This window comes from Opisthocomus hoazin, chromosome 1 (assembly GCF_030867145.1).
Source record: "Opisthocomus hoazin isolate bOpiHoa1 chromosome 1, bOpiHoa1.hap1, whole genome shotgun sequence".
Taxonomy (NCBI): domain Eukaryota; kingdom Metazoa; phylum Chordata; class Aves; order Opisthocomiformes; family Opisthocomidae; genus Opisthocomus; species Opisthocomus hoazin.
Window position 1 is genome coordinate 113,553,521 of NC_134414.1, and position 12,488 is coordinate 113,566,008.

Sequence of the window (12,488 nt, forward strand, 5' to 3'; positions counted from 1 at the left end):
GAATGGAAACATTACTAGAGAAAAGAAATTCCGCCAAACGGATGTAGGGCAAAGCTCAGCACTAACTGAATGAATCAGACAGTTAACTGTTTCCGCTCTCATTTTTCTTGTGAGACAGTAGGACTCCAAAACTATTTTTCCAATGTAAAGACTAAAAAAACCCAAATTCATTATATAGTTAGCAATTAAGACTTACACAAAGATATGTCAAGAACAAAAAAAAGCAGACTGATAATACAAATGTTTGTTTTGTATACAAGCGTTCACTGTGAACAGTAGCTTTCACTGTTCCAAGCAGTTAGGAAAAAAATAAGAATATAAGCTTCACTGTTCATTTTTCCTGTTTTAGTAATATTTTGTCATAGACATGTGCAGCTATTTTTAGGATTGAATTTCAGAAAAACCTCAGGTAACAGAATTTTAAGATATTATTTTTTAAACTTCTTTGATATTTCAAGCAAAGCAAACTTGGAACCCAGGTATATTGCAAATATGGCTACAGTTCAAATTGAAATATGAACAGCAGAGCTATTCCAGGTTTTTAAGAATCTAATGAACACTTGTGAGAATGCCTAGATTACCTCTTCCTGACATTTTAAAAACCTCACGATAGCCTATTTGCAAGACAAGTGATCAAGGTTTCCCAAGAGTCAAGAACAGGTAAAAAGAATAGAATCAGATGTTAACAGAAAGTGACACCACACAGCATGTCATGATTTCTACAAACATAGCTCTTCACAATGTTTGCTCTAACTCCAGGAAACAGTCCAATTGACCTGTGTTCAGCCCTCAGTGTTATGACAAAACACACAACTTGGCACTAAACATAAAAGGCCTGTCATGCAGAAGATACCTCTAAGGCTTGTCTTCCAGTCTTTGGAGGAAAAAAAAAATCAGAGCTATTGTGTGAAACTTTGCATGATGCTTTAAAACACACCTGTATTATGTAAACCAAATTTTCTTTAACAGCCTCCCCCTCCCCTGCCAAATCACCAGTATCAACCACACACCAAAAAAAAACAGCAATGACCAAAGAGAGAAGTGTCTCATTTAAGGAAAATATGCACCTTAAATTTTAAATGTTCCTTCCTGCTGCTTGAGTTTCCCCTCTCTTTTTTCCCCATTACAACACTTTTTTCTGATCAAATGTTCACAAACATAGTTACAAAATTCATTATGCATTTTCATAGGTAAAAATAGAACATTACTACAGAAATGGATTGTTCTATCAGTTGGCAGATAGGAGTGTTACTTCTTTAACACCTGCAGGTCACATGTAACAGATTCAGTGTGGTTATGAACACAAAAAGGGTTTCTGCAGGGCTAACTTCCATTGACTTGGGTGTAAATAAAGACTATCTAGAAACTTTTCAGGACTGTATTCTTGTGGGCTTCAGTCTGGAAAATAGTCACAAACACATTAAACGTGCATTAAAGCAATAGTAACATTCATTAATAACAGTAAACAAACAAATAAGATTTTACGATAGCTTTCATAATAGTTTCATGATAAAGTCTTTCTTTTAATTTTTCAGTCCACTCAATGGCTACAGTTGTCTTTCATGGTTTAAAATGGGCACAGGATAACAAATATCAGAACTCCATCTAACAGCAGAAGGATTTTTCCCTTGAAAAGGAATATTACTTTGGTTTGTTGTGTTTTGTTTTTTTTTTAATGAGAACCTGAGTAGCTAAAAATACGAAATAGACAATTCATAGGAAAGTATATTTCTTTTCATCAATATTTTTGCAGCAAATAATAGTTTCCAGTTTCCCCAGCCAGATCTGCTTTTATATATAGCTGATACGAGTGTTCATCACATATCCAGGACAAAAAAAAAACCTGGCACATAAAGGGCTGCACAGAACGAAGCAGGTGATTCCTGAGGTTTTACAACACACCTAGGAATCTTCTGATTTATACTAATGTTTGCAAATACAGAACAAGTGAATATAAGAACAAAATTCATTTTAAAATTAGAAGCATGTAAGCAGATCACACAATCAGAACTGAAACCCACTACTGTGACATTAAACAAACATCTGTAAATTTACTTCCAAGAATGGTAAAATCAGAATAAGTCTAGCACGAGTTTAGCAGAACAGAAATCATCATCTATGAGAAATTTCTCAAAACCAACAACAAATTCTATATGTACACAGGCTGTATAATCCAAAGACATTCACAGAAATGTAATGCAAAGGTGCTGGGGAGGATTATTTCGACTAAATGCTAAAAGCTGTTGAACTCAGTGTGTGGAACTGCCATAAACTGGCACAAATCCATTTAACATCTGATCACACAGACAGTATGCTTGCAGACCTACAGGCACGACCTGAATGCTGAACATCTAAGGAAAAATTTCGACTACTGTCACAAAGCCACAGACCAAAACAAGCAAGTAAATCAAAACTCTTGAAAACACAAAAAACAAATGATTAATTTTTATGCTCAACTCCTCAACACAGCTATGACCTGGGCTGCAACAACTAAGTGACTGTAATTATTAATTGCACGAAGCTCAACTTTCTTATATGTTCCCAGAGGGAGAAAATGAAATCACTAGCTTACAATACTTACGAAGTCTTTGGTTTTATTACTAAAAAACAAGAAAAGTATCCTTTTTGTCTCACATACCATCTTCAATAGAACACGGCACACCAGAACATCCCTTTAGTTCTGTGCTGTTGGATTAGCCCCACTCTTTCTCAGCACTACTTTATAAAGATACCCACTACTTCAATATACATAAAGTTAGAGCTTGATTTTCTATTCTTTACTAAATCAAAATTCCCACATACTCACATGGGAGTTATGCAACTCCTGAAAGCTTCAATCAGACCCTGAAAGCTGCAATCAGTACAACCCCCAAAACAGTACTCTTGGCACACGAGTCTCCCATCAACTTCAGTGGGAGTTCCATGGCTGCAGGGTGTGCAGATTTCTGTCAGCAGAACTTATCTCCTGTAACACGATTTTCTTAAAATAAGCTATACAGGCTACAGATAGATGTAGCATTCATATTATACCATAGACAGTCTTCACTGGAAAAAGTCAGCATTTGTTTTTCAATAAATCTAAAGACAGAGTATTATTCCCCAACACAGAAAGCACAGGAGTACATGAATTATTGTATTATTTATTACTGATGGCAATGCCCAGTTGGGTATAACTCATCTTGAATATTAAATCCCAGAGATAAGACTTACAAAATCAGAATTCAAGAGCAAAAAGCAAACAGAAAACAACAAAAGCAATCTTCTCTTGTGAAACATGGATGTCTGATAAAGTCATTCAGGTGATTAGCAAAAAAAGCAATGTTTCAATGTTGTGTAATTTTATCTTTGTAATTCTCTATTGTTGTTATACATGCAAATAAATCGTTTAAGGCTGCATTTTCTAAGAACAGTTCTCTCCCACTCTCAAAGAGATGTAAGCAAGTAAGAAAAAAATTTCAGACAAAAAAATGGAAAATAGGTTTTTGATACCCAAACATCTGATTTTTTGAAGTTTCCCCAGAAAAAACTGTAGAAAGCAAATGTAACGCCTATTAATGGATGAGAAACCCCCAATTATATTTTCCAGAAAGTATCATTCAGCAATTTGAAAATTATTTTTCCCCTATGCCTGGAGAACCTTTATATGAAAAATGTCTTAGAAACACATATTTTGAAGGGACCTCCTGGGACATTCTGGGGACTCATTAAATGTAATCTTTACATAAATTAATAAAGAACCATTCTAAGAATAACCATACTTCTTCCCTCTCGCTCTTTTAATGCTTCAGAGTCACTGTCTTCTGGCCAGAAATTATTTTTCACCCTGAATTTTTTTTGTAACCAGTTTCTATCCATTTACTCATATATCATGCTTTCCTTTCAAGTACCTCTGCACTCTGTGTGTTTATCCCTGGGAGTCATCTTCCTAGCAATCAAATCCCTCTGAGCATTCCTTTTATCAGGGTAACTGCTCAAACACTTCTAGCCCCCACTCCCTTGTAAGGCAGAACTTTTAACACCGATTACAGTGCAAAAGAAATACATAGGAACAAGGAGATTTTTTTTACAACTGGATGGATCCAGATCAGATTAAAATTAAGTACCACTTGTTAAATTAAGATAACCATTACCAAAAGGCTAGTAAAATAAATAAAATGCTAAAAAATAAGTAGGAAAGAAACACCAAACCAAACAAAAAATGGAATTAAATCACTGGAAAGCCCATGAATATAGCATGTAGTTCTGAGCCCGTTGCACAAGAGATGCGAACTACTCTATGGTACATAAAATTATGAATATCATGGAAGAGTTGAGCAAGGAATTAGTATTACTCCATTACTTACAACACAACAGCTAGGGAACAGAAGTCTTTTTTTCCTCTGGCTTCTTTCAGCATTTTTCCCCTTAAGTTGTTGACACGGTGTACCAAGCACATCAAAGTATCAACAGGTGTAAGAACAAATTCATGCAACAAAGATCTGCCAAGATTATTAAGGAAGATCACACAGATATAACCCGACATATCCCTGAATGTTGTAGGATGCACTGACAGAAGTATCACACTGCTCTTGTTCCGCACTTACCCTGTTTCTTTACAACTCCTGTCCTGAGTCTGTCAGATCAAGGTCAATGGAGTACATCAATCTTTGTTGTGATCCAGTGGGCACATTAGTTTATGAGTAAGGGATGTTCAAGAACTTGAAAAAATAATGCTGTAATATGTTATTCCTGTTAGCTGGTCTTCAGTATATTTAACACATCCCTCTTTTCTACCCTCTCCCTGAAACCCTGGATGTTTATTATGCTTTGATTAATTAAGATAACAATGACATAACATTGACATAACATTGCAGCTGTGATTACATCTTTCCTGTTATAATAAAAAACCTCATTTTGTGATCAGTACAGAAAACTATTCATAGTAAGAGACATAACTACCTCTCCCTACCTGTTTACATCTATCTGCAACACATGCCCCTAGAATCTCCATACACCGCTTTACATCCCTCTTTTTAAATACTTGATTATTTTAACTATAGATCTGACTTCATACAAGCCAAATTCAGCTGCAGTACAAAGGTCTGCGAAGTTAATGGGTTTGAAATTGCTTGCAGCTTGATCGAATGTGGTGCAATGTGTTTTAGTAGCAAAAAAATTGATGGCAATGATTTTGTTTTTAAACTGAATTCATAGTATGCTCCAAACAGCATCGCGTGGGCAAAGCTATGAGGACAGCAAATTCTTGTATGAATTTCAACTCAGCCATCAAACAACTGGTATTGTTACTTAGATTATAACTGCAATGTAAATAATCAGTTTAATATTAGCTACCTGGAAAGGTCATTCTGAAAATGGAATTTTCATTCATACCCTAATAAGCTATTCATATGCTACATGTATATTATGTATTAGTTTGAATTTTTGCTGAATTATGAAGTTATTCATCAACCTTTGTCTGCTGTTTAGCAATGTTACTTGAGTAATTAGAACACTAAATAAAAAACAGTGTACCCTTCTAAAGTTACAATAAAAATTTAGGTAGGAGCAAAAATATAACTGAGCAAAGAGAGACACTGTCACTTCTACTCCTCTCTCCATTTTTTCTGGAAAATAGCCAATACATCTTAAATAAACATAAATGAACATGTCAATGTTTCATGCTTTTTATGGAAAGCTAGCTCTTGAAGGAACTTCTATAGTACTTGGATAATAGGAAATTTATTTCGGTAACAATAGGTAGGGCCAATGAAGAAGCTAAGTAAATACGCACCACAGAAGTTTATCTGGATGTTATCTGTTCACAAACTGGCTATTTCAGATAAGATTATACTTAGATCATGGAAGGTGGTAGCAAGTGACAGCCTTGATTAGTAGATCTCAAGGCTTACTGAAATTATTTGTTCAAACAGATTTTTAAAAGACTTGATGTCTTCATCCTATTTGCAATGCTCCTTGCGTATTATATTAAAGGACAGACAAAATCAAACAACTGCTTTTTTCTTTCCTAAAAGGAGCAGAAAGCAGGTAAAACATCTGGGTTTTGTTTATAAACAATAGTAGTGTTCTTAAACAGGTGGAAATCACGTAATGAATTTTCAGTTGATCACTTCATTGTCTACCTCCTTCCCAAACTAACTTACTTGAGACAGTAAAATAATTGGTTTTACAGAACTGGCCCTGTTTGTTTCTCATGCAAACACAAATTTCAGTCAATGGAAATTCTCCTCTGACTAGAATCAGTAGAGTTTGGCCACAACGACCACAGTCATCTTCATATTTAATAACTAGGTATCTCATTCTGTAGTAGATCGTACTTTATACTTCTAGTTCAAGCCACTACTCCCATGTCATGACAATAATGATCTAGATTTTGATGCAGAGAGAAATTTCCTGTTAATCAGAATTTCCTAAATCACAACAGCAGCAGCATAAATGGATAGTATCGTCCCATCTCACGCCATTTCAAAAATGAAAGCTGTTTACCTCCTAATATTGCAAGGGATGCTTTCACTATTCCACCGCTCCAAAACACACTGAAGCCAACTGACTCCTGCTCAGTGTGGTGGCCTCTGGATTAGTGCAAACAACAGTGCTTCCATGGAGCTACTCAAATGCTCACAGGTTTAGGGGTCTTGTTAAACAAGATTTTTTTAAAAGTAGACTTGTGTATATATGTAATCTTTGTTTCCTTTCCACATAATCTTTAAGTAACTTTTTAATGGATTTCTTTTCCAGTACAAAAAGATTTTAGCATCATAAGCTGTCACTACAAATAGCTGTAGACAGATGACTCTCCCTGTTTCTAATTCTTAATTTATGAACGAAAAGAATAAGAGGTAGATTCTGAGCTCATCTACAGCAGAGCAAATCAGAAAATGTCTTCTCCAGTTAACGATGTCATCAGTCAAGTGATAACAACTAATATAAAAATGTAGCCAAACAACAGAAATAAGAAGCTTGGTACATATATTTTTGAAGATACCCCATTCAAGATGTTCTAGGATAACATAAGACATCTGAAGACTTTCTTGATATTTTAAATTAACTCCTTTTATTTTCCTGATATCCTTTAAAAATATCCAAATCCATACTATCACAGCATCAAGTGGAACTGAGCTACCAAAGCAGTAAAAAGATTTTGTGAAACTGAATATGGACATCCTCAGACTCTTGAAGTAACAGGAAGTAGTGCTCTGAATGGTCTACTTAATATTCAAAATTATTCTGAGTTTTAAACTAGTTATCAAGAATTTAATTATTTTAGTGAAATACCTAAACTAGAAAGCAGTTAAATACACTAAGGCAGGGAAAAGGGAGGGGATGGAACATAATTACTGGGTCAGAATTAGGTAATGATTAATTGATTAGGTCAAAATAAAAAGCAACGATGAGACATATTAGATACTAATAGGCCTGAATCTAGTCTATCAGACTCCAACAAGCCTTCAGATTTCAATACATCAGGATATCCTTAAGTTTTCTCACATCTCTCCAATTCCTGAACTCCAAGAGATACTGAAAATAAAATTCTAATCACCTGTGACATGTAAAACCTCAGGATACATATAATCAAGTATACTGCCCTTATTTTATAGAACAAATGTGTGTGCTAAAAACAAAAAAAAAGCAAAATAAAACATCTCTCATGAATTAGTTGTTACAAACTGTTTAAAACATGAATACCAGTTATTAACCAGATTCTTTATCTGGGGAAGTCTATGTCTTACCCTATAATGGATTTTCAACTCACAGCCACTAATTACAGTGTAGTTAAACACCTGTTTCCCCACAATGTCACATTAACCCGACTCATTTGTGCTGGAATCAAATGGCATGTGCTGAATGTAAGTGGGGGATTACTGGAGCAAACTAGAAGAAAAATCAGTAAACAAACATTAATCACTTGGGAAAGGTGCCACAAGGAAAACGTCAATGAGAGGGCAAACAAATACAGTATTCATTCTCAAAATACTTGTTGAAAAATAAGGCCATGAAAAGCAAAGCATACATATATTGGTCATAACACTCTAATAACTTTCCTATAGATAAAAATAGTTATCTAAATAAATACATGAACTGTGCTGTAAGAGAAAGACAAAGCCAAAATGATGCTATTCAACATCTCAGTAAAGATCTTAAAGCTTTATCTCTATGACTTTATCTTCCATACATTTCATGATTTAGAGCCACTGCAAGTGACAGAAGTATCTCTAACATCATTTTGAATAGGACTGCATGAAACAAAACTCTATGTATTTCTCAACCATCCATTCTTAAGGCAATATTTTAGAACACCTCACCAGTCAAGGTTTATTTTCAGGCAGATATTTTGATTCTCATCTTCACTTGAAGGGGAGTTACCTAGGCTAAAACAACAAATCAAACATTACTTTTTGCCTGAATTTTTTTTTTTTTGAAGGGTGAGAAGGAAAGGAGAAGGTAGTAAATGTATTTTAATCGTAATGCAGTTTTATAAATCAACTGCTGGCAGAAAACAATGGTTAGCTGAAGTCTCGGCATATGTTTCAGATTTCAGTATACAACTGGAAGAAAAATATTAGTTCCGCTTAATCCAGTAGACAAACTCATTGATTTTAAAAATTCCAAATTTCATGGATTCCCTACACAAAAAGCAGAAAGAAGCAGGACTCTGGAAAGTGACTGTACTGTGGTGAATAACCTGCACATGCTGGCTTCTCTTCTGGGGGATGCTCCTTATTAAAAAACAGACCCTTATAAGCACTCTCAAAGAAAAACCCTTCAGAAAAAAACAATACCAAACTCAGTATCAAAGCAGTGAAAAGAGGAATTTTAAAGCACAATGACTGAACAAGCACTTGCTCTTGTGAATCTCCTAGATGAGCACAAAATAGATTAAATACTACAAGTAAAACATTTTCTATTGAAACTTAACAAACATTTGCTAACCTAGAGAAATGTGTATTACGCAGAGTGATAAAATAAATTAGATTTTGCAATCTGGGAAGATGCCAATTTCATCCACTTCAAGTTGGTGTCTCCAGACACTGGTAAAAAACAGTGAAGCCTCCTCTTCTAAGCATTGTATCACTACGTACGTTAAAAGCAGATTTACAGAGTGGAGGAAGCTGTTTTGTTGGTTTGGGGTGTGTGTTTGTTTTATTTTTTTACCAAAGCAAAGCTAATTAAATTTGGGCCTTTCGCTCTGGATGAATTGTCTGGACAGCTTTGAAAGCCTGAGAAAAAAATCCTTTTGTTTTAGCATAATAACATTGTCAGTTAAACTCCCCCCTTGTGATGAAATTCGGAGAGGGAATATTTGGCCCTGGAAGATAATTATGACATTCATAAGCTCTTAACTTCAGGGGGTTGGGGGAGGGGGTTGCTGTCTGCTACTTGTTTTCAAACTGCACTGATTTTCTGAAATGGAACAAATACATCACAGTTCTCTCTCCCTGGTCTTAAACATCAGCATTTCCCAAAGAAAAAGCTTCAGTCATTCTTCATAAAATCTACTGCAGCTTTATTCTTAGAAAAATAAATCCTCAACCTACAACTTTCAATATTTCCAAAGCAAATTACCCAAATCTAGTTACTGGCTTTTTCTTAAGCATCCACACTCTATCTCTACTTGAACATCAAAAGTCATAATCGCCATTTAATACTCAGATAACACTGGTTAAAAACAAAGAAATCCCCACAAACACTACAACCTTCAGATTATGATCTAAGTGTTCCCCACCACTGCGTCCCCCCCCCAAAAAAAAAAAAAAATCCCAGGAGTTTTTGAAATAGCCTCTCAAAGGATTTGTATCACTTCAAGAAATTCTCATGATTACTTCAAGGAGGTGTCAAAAAAATGAAAAATGCACAATAAATCCCCCACCACGATGATGCTTATTAAAAAAAAAGAAATCATTGTAGAATTTTTCTCTCCCCTAGCAACCTAACTGGAAATATTTTCCATATGCAGATGTTTTCCCACTCCTATTTACTATCACCTGCTGTGGACTGAAGCTGCTATTTCTACAGCCAGTTCAAAAATCTTACTCTTCCCCCTCCCACCAATACAATTAACTCCCCTTATTTAAAAAAGAAAAAAAACTGTTGTGTTTTTTTTTAATTGAGGTTAGTAACAACTTACTATCAGTAACAGGTTTACTCAGCTTTCCTCCTCTTTTTTCCCTCTCCCCCTCATACCTATCCCCCCACAAATTTTAAAACTCAGGTTAATAGCATCTCCAACTGCATTATTTATCTCCTGACATTTGTGATAGTAAGATACCAAAACTGTGTAATCCTCCGACGCTGCAGCAATCACGCTTCACTAACTAGCTTTCTACCATTCCTCCGTCAGAGGAACCACCGACCACATCTCTATACGCATTACACCTAGCCAGGTCAAGGCAAAGCCCGAAGGAAGCCTTCCCGTGCGCCGCCTCCTTTGCCATCCCAGCGCTGGCTACGCTGAAAAGCCTCCGGACTGCCTCCGAATCGCTGTTAATCGGGAGACCTCCAGAGCTCATACCGAAGTGGCAAAACCACAGATGCATTTCTTTTGAGAATTGAGAGCATCTGGTGGCTCTCTGCTGCTTATCACCGAGACGGAACCTCTGCGCGGTACGAGGCTCAGCGATAACCGCATCGAAAGAGACCTTCGGAGCTGCGGCCTTGACACCTCAAGGAATAACGCCCCCTATTCCCCCTCCTCCCCCCCCTCCTCGCGCCCGTGCCCTTTTCTCAAGCGCACCGGATCTCACTGCACCCTCGCAAGACACCGTGCAGCGTCTGGCTGAGACGGTCAGCCCCGGAGCGCCGGGGCCCGCCGATAACAGCCCCCCGCCCCAGCCCAGTCCCCGTCCCGGCGCGGGGCACGGCCCCGGCACCGGCCGCCGCCGCCGTGGAGCTCTGCCGCCCCCTGCTGCAAGACGGCGGCACCAGGGGCCGAGGGACGGTCCCCGCCGCTCCCACGACTCCGCCGACACCCAGGTGGGGTTTTATTATCCCTCTCCCCCCTGCCCCCCCCCCCCCATCCCCCAAACCTCTTTAAAAATGCCCCGACCGCGCGCCCCGCCCACCCCCCGGGTGCCGGCAGCGCAGCGCTTTCAGGCGCCCGGCGGAGGGCATCCCGCGGGCGGCACGGCACGGCTCCGCAGCCCGGTTCGGGCCCCAGGCGGACGCCACAAACTTGCCCGAACAGTTTCGGATCGCCGCGACCATGCCTCGGCGAGGGGGCCCCCCCTCGCCGCGCACGAACGCGCTCCCGGCGGCCCTTCCCCTCCCCGGCTCCTGAAGTCGCACGAATCCTCGAGGAATCACATCGGTGACAGACAAATAAATCAATAAACATTTCAACCCACGGAAAAACCAAACCAACCCCCCCGCCACACCACAGCCCCCAAGCCCGTGTTTCACGACGCGCTGTATGTATGTATGTATATGTATATATATGCACATAACACATGCGAAAGGCGAACAGCGCAACCCGCGCGCACCTGCCTCTGCCGCGTTATTTCACCGCACAAAGTCTCCGCATCCGCGACCCCCTACCCGCTGCCCTCCCCCCCCCGAGGCGGGGGTCTCGGTGCCCCCCCCCCCCCGGGGCGAGCGGAACGGCGCTCGGGAGCGGAGGGTCCCCGGCGGGCAGGCTTCAGGTCACATTTCTCACCGGCTCCGCTCCTGCCCGGCCCCAGAAGCGCAGCCCGCGCCGCGCTCCCCTCCAGCGGGCGCGATCCCCGGCAGATATTTTTTTGTTTTTCCTCTTCAATCGCTTGATCTCCCTCCCTCGTTTATCGCCCCCAAAAAAAGGCGACACCCTCTGCAAAGCGGCTAAGTGCACTTAGCACCTTCCAGTGGCTTTTTTTTTCCTCTTTTTTTTTTTTGTTTTCCTCACAAACGATTCCTCTCCCCGCCTTGAACATTTAAAAATAAAAAAGGTGAGCTGGGGGCGATGAAGCAAGTTTCAGGTCCTTTGTAATTTGGTTCCAGGGTGACACACTGCTTTTTTTTTTTTTCCTCCATTTCTCTCCCGGTTATACGTTAATCTGAGGGAGCAGACAGCACAGGTAAGAATAATAATTTAAAAAAAAAAAAAAAAAAAAAAAAAACCACGAAAAGAAAGGCAGCCCCGCTCCTACCTTGCCCGCTGCTGAGGAGCAATCCGAGCAGGTAGAGGGGCAGGAGGCTCATGTTCACGCGCCGGCGGACAGTCCCAAGCCGGAGGTGCTCGAGCAGCCCAGGCGAACCCCGCCGCCGGCGCAGACCCGCGCCCGCCGAGCGCCCCTCGCCAAGTGGCTACCAGCGCCGCCCCGCGCCGCTCTATATCGGGGAGGCAGCGGCCGCCGCGCAGGAGGCGGGCACACGGCGGCCCCGCGCGGATCCCTCCGCGCCGCACGCACGGCCGGGCCACCAACGGGGCGAAGCGCCGACGTGTTCTTCCGCCGCTCTGGCAGGCGGCCGCCGGCTCGAAGCCTCCCTGCCTCCCCGCCCGCCGGCAGCACCCCCAGGGG

General features: G+C 40.1%; 1 protein-coding gene across 1 annotated transcript in view; it reads right to left on the reverse strand.

The window, feature by feature from the left end:
* NCAM2 (neural cell adhesion molecule 2) overlaps positions 1-12,259 on the reverse strand; it is a 348,076-nt gene extending 335,817 nt beyond the window's left edge. The window contains exon 1 of the mRNA XM_075433489.1: positions 12,117-12,259. Coding sequence (XP_075289604.1) covers positions 12,117-12,168 — 52 coding nt within the window. The 5' untranslated portion in view covers positions 12,169-12,259. The remainder of the gene's footprint in view (positions 1-12,116) is intronic.
* Positions 12,260-12,488: the final 229 nt, after the last annotated feature.